General features: G+C 36.9%; 1 protein-coding gene across 3 annotated transcripts in view; it reads left to right on the forward strand.

The window, feature by feature from the left end:
* The window catches only part of PRKACB (protein kinase cAMP-activated catalytic subunit beta), a 67,689-nt gene that overhangs the window by 20,442 nt on the left and 30,681 nt on the right, over positions 1-16,566 (forward strand). The window contains exon 1 of one of the 3 annotated variants that reach the window (XM_040072477.2): positions 11,260-11,553. The exons of 1 other annotated variant lie outside the window; for it this stretch is intronic. In XM_040072477.2, coding sequence (XP_039928411.1) covers positions 11,367-11,553 — 187 coding nt within the window. In that variant the 5' untranslated portion in view covers positions 11,260-11,366. Of the gene's footprint in view, positions 1-11,259; positions 11,554-14,778; positions 15,150-16,566 lie in introns of those variants that run through there. One more of the 3 variants, XM_040072482.1, reaches the window with a different exon arrangement.

Raw genomic sequence — 16,566 nt, forward strand, 5'->3', positions numbered from 1 at the left:
CAGTGACAGGCCAGACCTTTTTATCTAGAAAAAAATTGCCTATGCTACACTCTTGGAGGCTTGCATTCTACAACTTTTCTAATAACATGAGAGAGTAAAACTCTTCTAAATGTTTGAGACTACTGGTGATGCCTTTAACTTACCCTCAAGCTCGGGTTTTGCCTTCACTCACCGTAGTGGTTTCGGATCAGAGCCCTCACTCTGTCCTTCCTTACCTCCTTGTTTCAGTTTTACTTCTGCCTTGTTCCAGCTCCCTAATGCAGTCTTGCATCAGTTCTCAATTCTTTGCCTGTTAGCCCTTCCTCTGCTTTTTTTTTTTTTTTTTTTTTTTTTTTTTTTTTTTTTTTTTTTTTTTTTTTTCCTTTCTTCCCCCCAGTTCTGTTGTGAAATTCTAGTTTTTGACCAAGTGTTGGTGACATTCTGGTGTATTCTAATACTGTTCGCCATGCTTGTATCATAGTTATTCCTGAAGTGGACACTTAGTGGGAGAGAAAAGAATATTTTAATTTTAAGCTGTGTTTGAATGGCTCACTAATTTCCTTTATCTTTAATATTTCAACCTGTTTTAGCAACAATTAAAGTTGCTGGGGTAAACATATCTTGAAAATATCTATTTCACTTAATATGTTTTCTTAGGAGGCCTGAATTTGGGGTTTATTTGATTTAGGACAAAAATCAGACTTTATTAGATGTGTCTTTTTAATGTGTACTAATAATTATCTTAATTTTTAATCTGTCAGCCAATTTATGTTGTTTACTGTCAAAAGTGTGATGTTAATCCATCTTCTTGTCTGATGCTAAAAAAAATTAACAACAATGCTTGAACTTGAGGATGTTAAGTTAAGCACGAAACATCAAAATAAGTCTTCTTTTTAATTTAAACAAAGACCAGTCAATTTTATTTGAAATGGTTTCCATGTGTATGGCTGAATTTTCTGTTGAATTTCAGGCTACCAATTATTTTTAGACTACATAAATTAATTAGAACAGATGGCATGTATGATTAGAAATTTTGGCATATCGAGCAGTCAGGCTGAACTGAAAAAATACTTGAATGTCTAATATGTGGAACAACATTATGTCAAAGAGGTATTTGCGAAACCAGAGGTGCAAAAGAATTCTGTGAAGAAAGGCAGAGAGAACATCTGAGCTCAGCCTCCATAGCACACTGCGCAGGACACAAGTGGCCTCTTGTCTTGCAGGCGGCTGTGTCCAGTCGTGTGTCTGATAATTGTATCTCTAGATGTGTGTTCACTCCTTCAAGGGAGTGAAAGAAATAATTTCAATAAAAACTCTCCAAATGAGAGGAAGGAGGAGGGAAAGTTTTTCAAAATACTGTGTAATATTTATATGTGATGTTCGGAGGTAGAATATTTACCTAGAGACATGAATTGCATTTTTTAATTGTATTGAAAAGAATTTGTCGTTGTTGAAAAGGAGAAGAGTTAAAGGTTCATGCTGAGTTTGCTGCCCTGCTATTTTCGTATCTCTTCTAGGTGATTGCAAGCATTTTGTTATCGGGGTTGTTAGTTACGGTTTTGTTTGCAGTTCTTCTGAAAGTATGCTTTTCTTATCTATATTCCTTGAGCTGGTTGCTCTGAGTAGAACAAAATTTGTACCCAGAATATCAGCCTTTCTTTCCTGTTTCTTAGAGTGAGTATATATATGTAGCTGCTTTTCCTTAGAGCAAGGAAGGAAGATAAACTTGGTGTTCCAACATGAATGGCAATGAGGCTGCAAGTTTTCCAGCAATGCATAAATGCATTGTTAGCCCTGCGCAACTTTACAGAAAAATCATGTATCAGCAGTGTTTCAAAAATTGCAATAGTGCTTTGCCTTATTTGGCTGACAAATTAAGCTGATATTTTTTTCTGAAACTGTCAACTTTACAGAGACAATGGAATGCAAATACCGTATGTTACCTAATAATATTACGTAAGCACTTATTTTCACTTCAGATAAGTATTCATTTAAGCTTTTATTTCTTGTAGCTGAAGTATTGGGCATTTTTTTATTGTATTAGAAAGGTGAGGAGAGGGCTCAGTTACTGAAATTTCGAAGTTCATTATTTTGATACTTCACTTAAATGGGATGCCATGTGTTTCCTTCCACCCACCCTCCCTGGAGTGGAAGAAGGTGGATCTTATAGTGGAAATAAGTTTAGAAAAAATGCCCAATGTAGTGCAACTGTTACCTCATTTTGGCAGTTGGCAGTTTTCTTGGGTAGATTTTAACTTGAGAGGAATTGGAAGAAAACCAGAACCTTCCCACATGCCATGTGACTCCCAGAAATAACAATTCTGTATTGAGCTCGTTAGGAAGAGCTCTGAGCATCTGAGACTGGCTCACAGTGAAACATGTTTGTTCTTCCAGGAGGAAGAAATGAAGCCTCTGGCTACTTAAAAACTTTTAAGCTTTTTTTTTTTTTTCAAAATTAAGATAAAAACTCAAGACATGTCTTCCAGCTCTGCTAAATTAGAGATTTTTATTTCCCAGAAATAAAAAGGGCCTATGCGATGCTATCATGTGATAGACTTCACCCATTCAAAATAGAAATATTCAAAACATTTATTTAGAGTAATCACGGTTAGGATGGCCTATCCTATGATGTGCCCACTGCCAGCTGAGGGATAACATTCCCAGTTCTTAGCAGGAAGGCCCTAGAGGGTGAAGGCCATTAGGCAAGTGATCTGCTCTCCCTGTGTGCAGGCTGCAGCGGAGTGTGCGCTGGAGCACACCGTGGTACTGAGCACTCGCAGTATCCTGGTTCACGAGGGTATGGGGTTGATTGTCACTGCCTTGAGAAGATGCTTTTAGTGGCAATTCACAGTATGAAATACAGGGATTTTCAGAACGCATTTTTAATTACTCTTTGCTCTTATTTCTCTTTAGAGAAAATTAAAGGTAAATACAATTACAACTAATGGATGTTCTTGTATCTAATTAAAAAGTAGCTTCAAGACAATTTGCTGTGGTTTACCTGTCACTTAAAAGTTTATATCACACTTAATTTAAAATTATTTCTTTATTTGATTTAAATACTATTATTGTGGAAAATTTATTCTTTGTGAAAGCTAACGGAATGAGCTCTATTACAAGTAGCCAGCATAACAAAAACATGTTTCTTAGAAAGATTTTGCTTTTTAAACAAAATGCAGAATTGTTAAACTCAGAATAAAAAGGTTATATGTTTTCAAGGGCTCATTTTGCTCTAAAAATAAGAAAAAATGTTATGTTCAGCACAGCTTGTAACTTATTCTCTGTAAGTTCCGGTGAAGGAATCACTAGTTTCTTTTGATCTTTAAAAAAAAATCTTTGATCATGCTGCTTTGAACGGGAAAATACAATTGAAAGTTTGAGGATACAGTATGAAGGAATTATATATGTGCTGGCATTCATACTGCATGTGGAGCTGGCATGCCATGTGAATTGTTTGACTTTGTTTAGAGAATTGCAAAGATCAGTGTATTTTATCCACGAAAAAAGAAGAAAAGAAACACTGCATTTAATCTGGTAGTGTTTCTTTCCTGAAAAGTGCTTTCTGCTTTCCTGTGCTTTTAAACAAACATAAAAACTAATTAAATATACTTGTAGTGATGTATTTATCTCGTTCTTTGTAAATGGAAGAGTGAAAGTTACCTTTTGACCATTCTATCTGACCAGGCTGTAGTTGTTCTGTCATTTGTTGTAAAGTAAAACTTGGGAATGCCACAAGGTTGTGTGGACTGTGAAGCAAAGTGCCTGTTGTTTATTGGTAAACTCATTTCATAGCCAAAATAGCCAGAGGCAAATGTTTAATTTTAAGAATTTTTTAAACTTGATAAATTATTTCTGTTATATCCAAATGTAAATACTATTTAAGAATATATTCAGACAAATAATAAATAAATTCACCTTATGTGAAATAAACTCGATATAAATTAGAAATTTTAAATTAAATCAAGTATTCCAGCACAAATAGGGAAAAAAGTACAATCTGTGAACTTTGTTGCTGCCTCACTGAGAAAAATAGCCAGTAATTAGAAGGTTGGTGTGTGAATTATTTCCCCTCTAAAAAATCTGAGATATTCAGTTGTGTTTATACAACACATTACAGACGAATGACTGAGTAGTTCTAAAATTTTCTGTTCAGTATTACAGTTTTTGTACTTCATGCTTTGTTTGGTCTTAAACCAGCAGATGGCATTTGTTACTCCATTTAAGTGCAGTCTAACATATATTTTGTAAACATGGTGTAATTAACTTCAGTATTCTGATTCCTCTGCAGTTGTGCAAGTTCCTGTAGCTGAGATTCCACTTAGTTAGCACAAGGTGTGTTGTGCAAACTCTGAAATGCTCTCTCACACGTTCTGCAGCCTCCTGTCCTGTGGCTGTAGCATCCTCTCTGCTTTGCAGGGTTTAATGCCCGTGTTCCCATCTGTCTAGTGGGGGACACTGCGTGCTTCTCTTCTCAGTTTTGTGGCCGGCAGGAGTGGGGGGTCCAGGGCCCTCCAGGGCAGCCTGGAGGCTGGTGAAGCGCTGGAATACAGGGGCTGTGAAGCGGTGAGCGCATCCCCACAGCACGTGGCCAAATGTTTTGTACTTCAGGCTGTATCTTATGAAAGCCACTACTGTATTCTAATTTGCACTCTGTACTCCTTCAGTCTATGAAAAAGCACTATCCCTTCCAATAGACTACCTTTGGGTTTGCTTTCTTTCTTGTTTGGATATTTTTCTAATTGAACCTAAATGTGATGTAATCAAGGAACACTCCAGTTTTGGAGGAAAACTAAGGTATGAATCTAAAATACTTAGCACAAGGTGGAGTCATTTGGTTTGAGTTATTTTTCCCCTAGGAAGTGTGCTGGTGATATAAAATGCAGATTGGCTTCCTGAAAGTGTTACTAAAATGTCTCTGGTTACTCTAGTATTTAACATTCTGGTCTTTTACTGTACAGTACAGATCTGATAGTGAAATGTAGCTGCTAATATAGTGAATAATTTTTGCCTATAGACTTCAGTTTAGGTAAACATTTTACTGTTGTCCTTTCTTTTACTCCTCCCATTATCCTGTGTCAAAAACTATCTGTAGATATGACTCCAGATCTCTCAGGGTTAATAATAATTTGTTGTGTGCAGCACTCTGATTCAGGAGACATAATGTGTCCTAGGAAGGGGTTTTTGAACCTAAGCACGCCTCATATGGGGCAGTTCCTTATGAGTTCCTTTAGCTAAGTAGCAAAACCAAGGTAGGATAGACCAAACCTGTAGATTTTGGAAAAAAGTAGAGCTCCTCTACCCAAAGCTTCCTGTAGCCAAGATCCTCTCCACTGCAGCTTTGCACCTGCAGGAGCTTTTACAGTTCCTGTGAGAGCCAGATAATCAGCATCCTTGTTCTGATGGAGAATGACCAGGATGGAAGCAGGGAGCTTCTCCTTGAGCCTAGTCAGGTACTGAGCAAAATGTCTGCATGGTTGTTCTAATTCAAGATGTTCATCTTACTCATTTTGGATCAATAACCCATTAATGCTCAATATTAATCAACAGTAGTAATTAGTTTGATGTAAATTAAGTGGACCAAAGACTTTATTTGCTGTTAGGTTTTTCAGAGAGGCAATTGAGTTCATGCTAAATTGCTTCACGATTTAACTTTGGATTTTATTTTAAAATAAGTCCATGCACTTAACGTGTTTTTTTCTAAACCTCATTGGTTCATAAACAAAAACAGCGTACTCCTGGCAGGCTACTATTTTGTGTAATTATAACCAAAACCACTTACACAGGTAGTTTCTCTTTTGCTGCAAAGTAAGAGTGTTTGTACAAAACTTCTGAATGGCTGTCAAACTATCGTATTTTGTGCAAGCAAATAACTGCAGAGGGTTATTTGAGCAGTGTGTGATTTGGAAGGGCATGGACACCAAGCAGATTTCACCAGTACTTTCAGATCTCTTGTACTTATGTGAAAGCAGCTGTTTCAAAGATGATTCCTGGCTAACCTTTGTTTTATTGTGGAGCAATTGTGTAATTTCTATTCACATTCTGCCAGCATCAGTCTTGCAGTCAGATTTGTTGTACTGGCAACCATCAGTGTGCACAGCACCTTGAAGAAAGCTGTGAGACAAGCATGGGGCAGGGTGATGTCTTAGGAGAGAAATCCAGTTGTCTTTGGCAAATTGGATAGTTTTGTTGAAGATTTGCCTTTTGTACTGAGAGAGTTCTCTGTCCCCTTCTTGTCAGTGCTAGATTTGGGACTGTGACTACAAGGTATTTGATTTCAAAAAGACCAGATAATGTGTTGGTAGAAATGAAGAAACTTGTTTTGCTGCCATGGTGTGTGTCCACAGAAAATCTCAGCATCTTAGATGATGAATTTGTCAAATCTTGACAAGAAAACTGATGGGAAGAGTAAGAACTTACAGCTTACATATGAAAAATCAGATGCTTAATTTGACTTTTTTCTTTCTTTTTTTCCTCCGAGTTCTCACTTATTTTTTTATTCATTTCATATCATCACGGTTAACAAGTAAACAATGCTATTTGACCATATGAGCCTGAATTAATGCTTCCTGATGAGAGCTGAAGGCATTAAATATGTGCTGCAGTTAAACTGGTGTACAGTAGATGCCAGTAGAGACCTACAGAGTCAAAATAGAAATATGACCAGTGTTTCCATAGCAACAACTTCCTCCTGGCAGTGCTATTTATAGCAGTGCTGCAGTCCCAGCCTCAGTGCAGCTCTCGGAGGGACTCTCTAGGAAGGGTTAACCTTGTTAGGAAAAACCTAGGCATAGAGGCACACTAAAACCCTATGGGTTTGCTTTCTTTTGTTTTATTAAACAATGAAGCTACTGATTGTGTTTATTTTCTTTACGTACGTTTTGAAAAATCTTTGTTCCAAAATGGAGAGCCATTGAAGCTGTAAGCTGTGAGCAAATACTGCTCCTCCTTCCGTGTGTTTGAGAAGAAATGCAGCCCAGTGGAACAGTGTTGGATGTACAGTGAAAATCAAAACACATCTGCTTTTTCAAGAGCCTTTTTCTGTCTCTCTTTCTACCCATAATTCCTTCGAAATATGCATGCCTGGCAAGACTCAAAATGGATTGTGTTCAATTACATAATTTCAGATGAAAATGTAGGGGGGGTTTAAATTACAAAAGGGTTATCTGGATACTTTGTTTTACATCCTTTTCTCTCAAGGTTTATATAACAACTAGAAAAATACCACACATATTGCCTAAGGCTTATAGTACAGACACTAGGGTTTTTTTAATATATATAGTGTAAAAAAAAGTCATTAAATGCTTATAAACTTTTGTATTTACTAATTCAAAATTAGACACTTAAATTGTTTTCTTTATATGAAATGTTTTAGCTGTGCCTTTCGACTTAAAAATACTTTATTGGTCAATAAGACACCAGCAAAATTTGTCAAGATCCCCAAGCTCTTAAAAATGGAGGATCCCTCACTGACACTATCAGGTAATTGCTCATTCCTTTTGTAATAAATAATAAATGCTGAAGTTGGATTTTCATCTTTCATTCTTGAAATAACTGATGCATAAAGGAGGAAATGTGTTTCATCAAGTCATCAATTTTTAAAGCAAATAAATAAACTTTCCTTAACCTCTAGGGAAAAAAAAAAAGTTCTTTATTAGTCATTTATAAGGTTTAAGGGTTTTTTTCATTGATTACAAAAAAATAAATATGCAGAGAATGTTTCAGTGTTGTCTCTTTAATACAGATAGAGGCCTCCTGTGAAAAAAATAAATATTTCAATTTAAAACAATATGTTTGATATTTCAAATAAGATAGAAAATAGTATTTTAATTCAGAGAACTAGAATGTGAAACCAGAAGAATACTTTTTCAAGGTTTGGAATTAAAACTTAAATTTCATTTAGCTGTAGGTGATCTGAAATTTGTTTTATATCATAAACCCATTTTTCTAGGTCCAGTGAAGGAATAGATTTCATTGTCTTAATCTTGTTCTTGATTGCAAGATTCTCAGGATTAACCTTCATTAAACACTAGAGAATGATGTTATTTGTACAGTCCTGCTTTGCCTGAATATAGAAAAATGCACACATTATCCTTTAAAAATATTTAAAACTATTTCCAAGTAAAGTTACAACACATGGTAACATGCTGTTACTCAACCATCTGGGTCCTTTGAGGAGAGCAGTGTTCTCTTTCTTAATCCTTCATTTTTAAGGCTTGACTGGTTGAGAAATTGAGAAATATTGTTTTAGCAGAGATTATTAAAAATAAATTGTCCATGTAGCTACCTGGTAGATTCTTTTTCAGCAAGGAGTTGGAAAGCATGTGGCTGTGTTATAGTGCTGTGTGTTGTAACTTACCACAGGGCATCAGCCCCTGGAAAGTCTGCCCAAGGTTGTAGGTTGGCCATCAGGAAAAGTATAAATGGCTTTGTTGCCTTTATCACCTTAGAGGACTGCTGTGTTAGCCTTTGTCCTTGGCTGTCATCATGATGTTGGCTTTTTATAAAATTGTGGAGAGTCTTTAATGAAATACTGCTTATCAAAATATCAGAATTTGCACACGCAATGTTCAAATTCAGAGTTGAATGTCTTACCTCTCTGAATTTTATGTGTTTTAAAATTTTGCCAAGATTTGGTGGTCAGAAAATAGCAAAAATAAAATTTCTGTCTAAAGGAAATTAACGTTTCAGTGTTGACTTTGGCTGCAAGAAATTGGAACTTTGTTATCTCTTACAGAACAGAAATTTCAGATTCTTTCTTGCATTTTGTTCTTCCTATATAGCATATAATTTACTTGTTGTAATAATTAATTGGAAGATCAGTGTGTCAAGAAGAAGAAAGATTAAGTAAAAGGAAACAGGAAGTTGTGCCTTTAAAAGTTCATAGACTTAATTTGAAGACATTGAAAGCCATGTGAGATGTGGGTTTATATGGTAGTTTTTTGTATTGTCATTGGGCAATGCCAGTCAATGCCAAGACTTTCCTAGATTAGGAAAGTGTATTACTATCTGTGAGAAAATGTGACTTTCTTTTCAAGTTTTATGCGTGCAGAACTTCTGTAACTGTACACTAGCAGTAATTAATAAAATCCTGGCAAATTCAGGCTTTCTCTTCTAAGAATTCCTCTTTGGTAACATGTTTTCACTTAAACCACTTACTTTGTGATGTTAGAGTATGAGTATTTATATTTCTTACTTTTGGCCCCTGCATCAAGTGTCCAGGTGGGACATTTGGGTACGTTAAGAGCTATGAATTTTGGTGGGCAGAGTTGCTCTGTGGCAGTTTCCACATCTCTCAATGGACTTGACATAGCTTGCAGACTGTAACTTATGTAATGTGAATTTTGTAAATTATTGTCTTTCAGGTCAGGGAAACAAAATAGTTTAGTTGAAGACGTGTGTGAAAGATAAGAAAACAGTAGTGTGAAGGCTCAGAACCATAGGAGAGCAGAAAGAAAAGATAAGGTAGCTTTGTTTACTAGAGAAAACAGCCAAGGTTAGAGGGAATTTGAGTCTCTTGGAAAGATTCCCTCAATGCCCAAGATTTGCTACAGAGGGAGCACATCTGTACAGTTCCAGAGAGACACTTCAGCTCCAGAAAGATCACCATCCACAGAATAAGCATCTTGATGTTGTCTTAAATATTTTTTTATATTGTTGTGTAGAAGATGCATGGCCTTACGCTGTCTTAAAGTGTTTGGTTATATATGGCATGTCAAATATCCCCTCTGCCTATTTGTGACCCCTGGTAAGGCAAACACATCCTCCTGATCTTCACTACCTCTCGTTTCTGGCAGCAGAGCCTTGAACCAATGGGATGTTGTGGATGTCATAATTGGTCTTGGAACAGAGCAGGTGAAAGGCTGGAAGGCATGAGATGGCATCCAGGGAAGGTTACAGCACCAGACCCTGATGGAAGATCAGCCTGGTCACCACTGAGACAGCTGATGCTCACCCAAATTAACAGATGGATATGCAGAATGTAGGCATTTAGAGAGTTGGTTCCAAATTTTGAACAGGGGCTGGAGAAAGAAGTTACATTTCCAGAGTATCTGGAGCCTGCAAGCACGGGGCATTCCTGGGCTTTGTGTAGAGTCTAGAAATGTAATGGGTTGTGCTGGCTGAGGCCAATCACAAATGCAGCAGCGCCCATGAGGAAGAATGTAGCCTAATCTGTAAAATCTGTCTGTTGGCATTTTTATTATTTTATCATTGTCATGGGCAGTGTGTCAGCATGAGGGTTTTTTCCTGAGGTACAGGGGCTGTTATGAAATGGTTATATAATGTCCAAGGGTGGGTATCTGCTGACATTTGAAAACTATGCAGTGAGAAGTATGGTGGTGAAAAATGAGAGGTATGTCTTTAACACGTGTTGACTGTAAGACAGGAGACAGATTGTGAAAAAGATACTTCACTGTTTCTTAAGAATAGCCTAAAGTTTTAAGATGCCGCATTGTAGATGTGCAGAAATGTGTGTTTCCATTTCCACAAAAACGAATATTTAGTGTTACCTATTGTAAGCACGCAAAATTACATAATTTGCAAATAATTGTAATGTTAAATACAGCTTTCCGTTTATTTTCCTTATATTTTGTGCCATTAAAAGTTACACTTTCTAGACTTACTCCACAGTTGAAAATGCTAAGATTTCTTGTGAAAGAATAAAATCTTATCAGCAAAAAGTTAAATATGTTTGGTCCATTTGTGGAGTAAGTAGAACCCAGTTTGAAAAGGTACAATGGTTGTGTTTAAATAGAATTCAACTTCTTCACTGATTTTATCCACAGTGGAGGAAAATAATGTGGACTGGTTTTTTTCCTCCAGTAATAAAATAAGTTTATTCAGTAATGTTTGCAAGTAACTTCCTTGCTTAGGAAGTTGATTAGTTGAAAGCGTGAGATTGGTAATGATTAGATTCCAACTGGTTATGTTTGCTGTGATGATGTAGTACTCCATCTTAATAACAGGGGAGGAACTGCAGAACAGTTACTTTTGGTTTTTTTCACATGTGGTTGTGGTAAATTAAAAAAAATACCTATCTACTTTCTGATCTTTACTTTTAAACAGGTTGTTTGTAGTACTCTAACATAAAATTTTTACTTAAATATGAAGTGTAATGCATTAAAAAACTATGAGAACACATGCTAGAGAAATCATTACTTGTTTTTTTTTTAAAAAAAAAACACGATTCAATTTACATGAAAAGAGACTTTTCACTGTATAAACCAGTACATCATAGAGCTTTCCTTAACAGGAAGTAGAAGACAGTCGTGGTTAGCAAACACTGCAGGCAGGAAGCTCGACACATGCACAGCTCTTAGTGGCGCTGGGTTGTCCAGCTCCCTTTAGATGTTTTCTCTTTTGCTTTTGTGAGTCGCTGGTGTGAGTAGATGGCAGGACACAAGGAGGTCCCTTGTAACCAGGGCACGGGGACAGCCACAGCGCTGCAGAAACTGGAAGGGTTCGCTAATCGCCTCTTCCATAGGCACTCCAAGAATGGTGCGCATGAGCAGAGAGCGGCTCTGGAAAATGAGAGCCAACAGTGCTCTGAGTTCACTGTCCAGTGGGACGAATCAAGTAAGTGTGGGGTGGGGTTTGTTTCTTTTATAGGTATTTGCTCTTCGGTTTGCCTCGTGAATGAAGTGTGAACACTGACGTGCGATACGTCCTGGGGCGATTTTATGATTCATTACCTAAAGGTATTAACGGGAAGAAGAGCGTATTGCATCAGGCAGGGGGAGATGGGGCTGGTTCATGGACCGGTGGCTGGCAGGAGAATTTATCCTGCATTCCTTCTTCACTTTCAAAGAACAGTTGACTTGTTTTGTCAAGCCCCCAGCCTGGTTCTTACTTCTAAATTACTTATTTCATTTTCAAATTAAATCAGTGAGTTCAGCAGAAATAGAAGAGCTTAACTAAAGACTAAAATGTTTAAACTTTGAAATAGGCAGACGTTGCTGCCCAGATTAAAATTCTAATTAAAGGGATTTTCATCATTCATAGTTTTATTTTAAGGGATAAACACATCAAAAATTATCTATAATAGTGGTAAACAATTTAAAATTGTGTTTGGTTTTAACTGTTACATATTAACTTAGTGTGGGAATGCTAATTAGCTTTAATTTGTTAATTAGTGAACAGTTTACAGTATTATTTGTATGGATTAAAAGTTTTTATGGTTGGGTTTTGAGTAATAAAAGATATTTCAAAAAAATCACAATCTACATAAATTGACATTTGATTTTCTTTTTAATTTTAAAGCTGTGTAGTATTTTGCATAGCAATTCTGTCTCTGGTTAAATACTCATTTTAAAATGTTACAATATGGTAATTTATGATAATTCTGTTCCAAATTTCAGATTCATTGATGGATTTGAGATAGCACAATTATTTCAGTTGAAGATAGGCCATGTTGGAAATGCTTAGCATCACAGTGTTACCATGAAGAAAATCAGTATTCATACTTCTTACTTGAAATTTAAAATATTATATGAGTAGGGTGTGAATCTATTCTCAGAGGATAAGCAGTAAACATGGAAACAAAAAGGTGTTAATGCAGTGATCTAAAATAGATTAAATCTAGGTCTCCCAAATGAGACAGGAAAGAATTGACTCGGTTTGTTGGGAAGATAAACGATGAAAGTGCACAAATTCTGAGCTTTCACTTCTCCAAAATATTTTCAGCTTTGTAAAAATAGGCACATACTTGTGTTTATGTAGAAGCTCTTTATGTAAACAGCTATTTGAAAAAAGCACCTAAGCATTTTTTGTTTATATAACATGAAGAAAAAAATGGTAATGACCTACTGACACTCACAAATTGTGACCTGTTTGTATACAAGTCTCTATTTTTCCCCCCTCTTTGTAAGGCAAGCTTCCTAGTGTGACATGTTTGATGAGGAAATGGACTGTCGTGTCTCTTGATAAACATGGTGAAAATGGCTGTTCTGTGAATGCTATTTTAAGTCATAATTAAGCAGAGCAGTTGCATGCAGTTTTCTCAGCTGAAGTTACAGAACTGGTATACAAATGGTGGGTGATTATGTAGCTTTGGTTTTAGGATGAAGTTCTCAATCTTTATCCTGAAACTCTACTTTCAGTCTCTAGATTATTTTTTAAAAAAATTAATATAAATTACTGTGTGTACCCATGAATTGAGTCCACATTTGAAGGTTCTCATTTTGCTACCGCTGTAGCCAGAGTGATAGAGAAGAAAAGGAGTACAGTGGAGGAAGTGTTTCTGTCTACTCCTGACTCCTAGTTAGATCTTCAGAAAAATGCATCACCTGTGAAAATAGTGTGTAAAACATGAAAGAGAAACAAGGTGTTTGGGGGTTGTTTTGTTAATTTCATTTTGGTTGGTTTGTTTGTTTGGGGGTTATTTTGTTTGGAGGGGGGGGTTGGGTTTATGTCTAAGAGCGCAATGTCATAGAATTGCCTAGAGTTGATGAATTCAGCTCGTAGATTAATTTCACAGAAAGTTTAATGAATAAGCAGTGCTTTAGAAACATGCTGGTGTTTGTATTGGAAGGATATTTGAATATTCTCACCTATTCTGCCAATATCACTACAACTTAGAAACCTTAGTGTGAGTTTTAGGTGAAGCTACTTAGCAGACAGCATGAATTACTCTTGAAGTTCAAGGCAAAAACACTAATTCCTGAAAGAAAATTGGAAAGTGACTTCTCAGAATTTTTGCTGTTTTAGGCTTCAGGTAGAATCCATTTGAAAAGCAAATGGATGTATTTATGACTTCTGCTGTAATATGTAATACAATAGCAGGTCTGTTTCTTTACTTTTACAAGGGGTTTCTGCTGAAGCTCTGGGTTTGCTGAAGGGGAAGGAGCTGCTGCTTGTTGGGGTGGACTTTGGGTTGTCAGTCACTGTTGTCAATGTTGTGGTTTGAGTAAATTGTCGTGTAGTCTACGGCCTTAGAGGTTTTTCAGTGGTTGAGTTTGAAACTTGACATCTTTGCTTTGTTCTTTTGGTGTATAAAGCATACAGTTTCTTCAGCTTGCCTTGGATACTTGGTTGATGCATGAAATTAATGTGTTTTGTAATATCCTCAGAGTCCAGTAGAGCAGAGGTGACTAAGGGCACCACAGGCCTCGAAAGCTGTTTTCAAAAGCTGACTGAGCACACATGTGATGGTGCAGCCTGGACTGGTAACCAGGTCAGTTGTGCTGCACTGCCCAAGGGTGAAAGGAACATGATGGGAGCCATCAGAACGATGCATTTCATTCTTTGTTTAGAAGTCTTGACTGTGACCGCTTGCAACTATATGGAACCTACATTTTGATTTTTGCTTGGTTTTCTTAGTTGCTTGTTGCTCTTTGAAAAATTGAAATGCGAAAAGGAAGGAGAATGAGGCTGCTTGGTTTTGAATGTAGAGACAGTAAGATCAGTGTGTCTTACATTCTTGAACCGGTAAAAGTGTTTTCTGAATCCGCATAAGAATATCAACAGCTTGGACAATTGAAATGGTCAGGAGAGTCACCACTAGCGCATCTGCCATCTCCATAGTCCCTAAATTGAAAGTGGATGGGTGATGAACAGTCAAAAGAATATCATTTGATCTCTGATTCAAAATAATACCAGTATATTTCCAAATACAGTAGAATGATTTATAGAGATTTAGCTGAATAGTTACTTGTATATGTGTGTGTAGAGAGAGAAAAATGCATGTGAAATATGAAATATTGTGCAGAGCATACTGTATGAATTGCTTAAAGCTTTAGAATAACTACTAGTTGGGTACAAGTCAACAGATAATTCTGGTCTAAGGTTGCCATGGAAACAACCAGTGCTTGATATAATTGAGAACATCTTAAACCCTCCTGGTGTTTGCATGCTTTTTTCCCCTGCCATTTTGAGTTGCTTTAGACATGAATAGGTAGCAGTGGTCAGAACAGTAGTAGTTAATGAGCAAAACCAAATACCCGTGTCCTGAATATTGATTTTGATATTCTACTGGTATCTTGTGCTTCGTAGTTTTTTGCATCACAAGGAGCTCATAAGGAAGAGCAGCTCTCCGGATTCTGTGTGCTCTCTTTCTGGTTAGTGTGTATTTAGAGGTTGAAGCACTGATTTTGTAGAGATTATCATATTTCATCAACTGTTGGATTAATATTTGGAGCAATATGTTTCTGAAAACTAGCACTTCAGCATGAATGGTAAGTCTTTTCTACTCCCTTTTGACACATTTTTTGTTCGGTCTTCACAATCAGGGAAAATCTACCACGTTTCCCTTTCTTGTCTGCAGAGCTGCATCGACTGCTGATTTCTTTGTTTTTGTAATCGACTCACTGAGGGTTTCTATGTAAAATTATTAGTCTTAAAGACCTGCAGGTTTTTATTAAACAGTTTGCTTTGCATGACTGGTATTTAGTGTTTTAAATTTTATTTTAAAGCTTTCTTTTAAAAATACCTGATTTGGACAATTTTGTAATTGAGCGTATACATGTCTGCTCACTTAATTTTCTGTGTCACTCAAATTATTTTCTGTGAATTGATACAAATCAGAGGGGCCTTCTAAAATTATTGTAATCATCACCTAAAAATTCTAAACAGGCTTTTGTTGTTTTTCATCTGAACCAGCTTATTTTGCTATGATTTTCAGTCTTCTAAATGGTGGGATGGCAGAATAGTTGAGGTCATTCATGTAAGTAAGGGAGGGGAGTCTCATTTGAAATGAGATACTGTAATAGATCTAGTTAACTTATCAGGCAGGTATTTACTTTCCAAAACCACTGTGATTACTTATCATAAGGTACTTTGAATATAATGGAGTTATGAAGTGCTATATTCTTACATGTAATATTATTGAAAGTTGTCTTTTTCAATATATAGACTCTGTAAATTTGTTTTCTTAGAAAAAGATATCCTTTGAAAATTATTTGCAAAAAGCCCAAATATGCTGGTTTTTGGAATGATGCCTTTTTGTTTCAAACAGATAGTCTGGAGCTTTGGCAAATTACTCGAGACAGATATTTTTTGAAAAGAAAGAGCAGTTAATCATGTATGTGGGGTTTGTGTGCATGTGTGTCTTTGGGGTTTTGCTTAATACTACAAATTTAAAGGACCATTTTTACAAAGATTTCACTTGTATACATGGCATGAGATAAAGACTGGGAGGAGTTATCCCACTGCCTTATCTAATATCAGCTTGTCTATTCTTATCTCATACAAATATGTTGAGGTCATCTTCCCCAGAATGGAAAGCGTGGCTGTCATTTCCTCGGTGTACAAAGTACAAATGTCAAAACCGATACGGTTATTAAGGCAATGTTTCCGTACTTGGTACCTACATGACGGAGGTTTGTGCTACAGCATCATTCATGGCTGTTTAAGTAAACCTAAATGCAGGCTGTTCCTGCAAGGGGTGTCCCTGCCCCTGGTGTGTGCTCCCCACATCCCTGCAGGGATGCTGGGAGCACGGCGTGGACCTCCCCGGTGGGGACTCGGTGTGAGGGCGCAGGCCCACGGCCAGCCTGCGCTTGCCCCGCAGGGACACGATGGCGTCCCAGCATCGCTGCCAGCGCCGGCCCCTGCTCAGCCTCCAGGGAACGGAGGGAAGCGACGGCCTCCCTG

This window comes from Hirundo rustica, chromosome 9 (genome assembly GCF_015227805.2).
Source record: "Hirundo rustica isolate bHirRus1 chromosome 9, bHirRus1.pri.v3, whole genome shotgun sequence".
Taxonomy (NCBI): domain Eukaryota; kingdom Metazoa; phylum Chordata; class Aves; order Passeriformes; family Hirundinidae; genus Hirundo; species Hirundo rustica.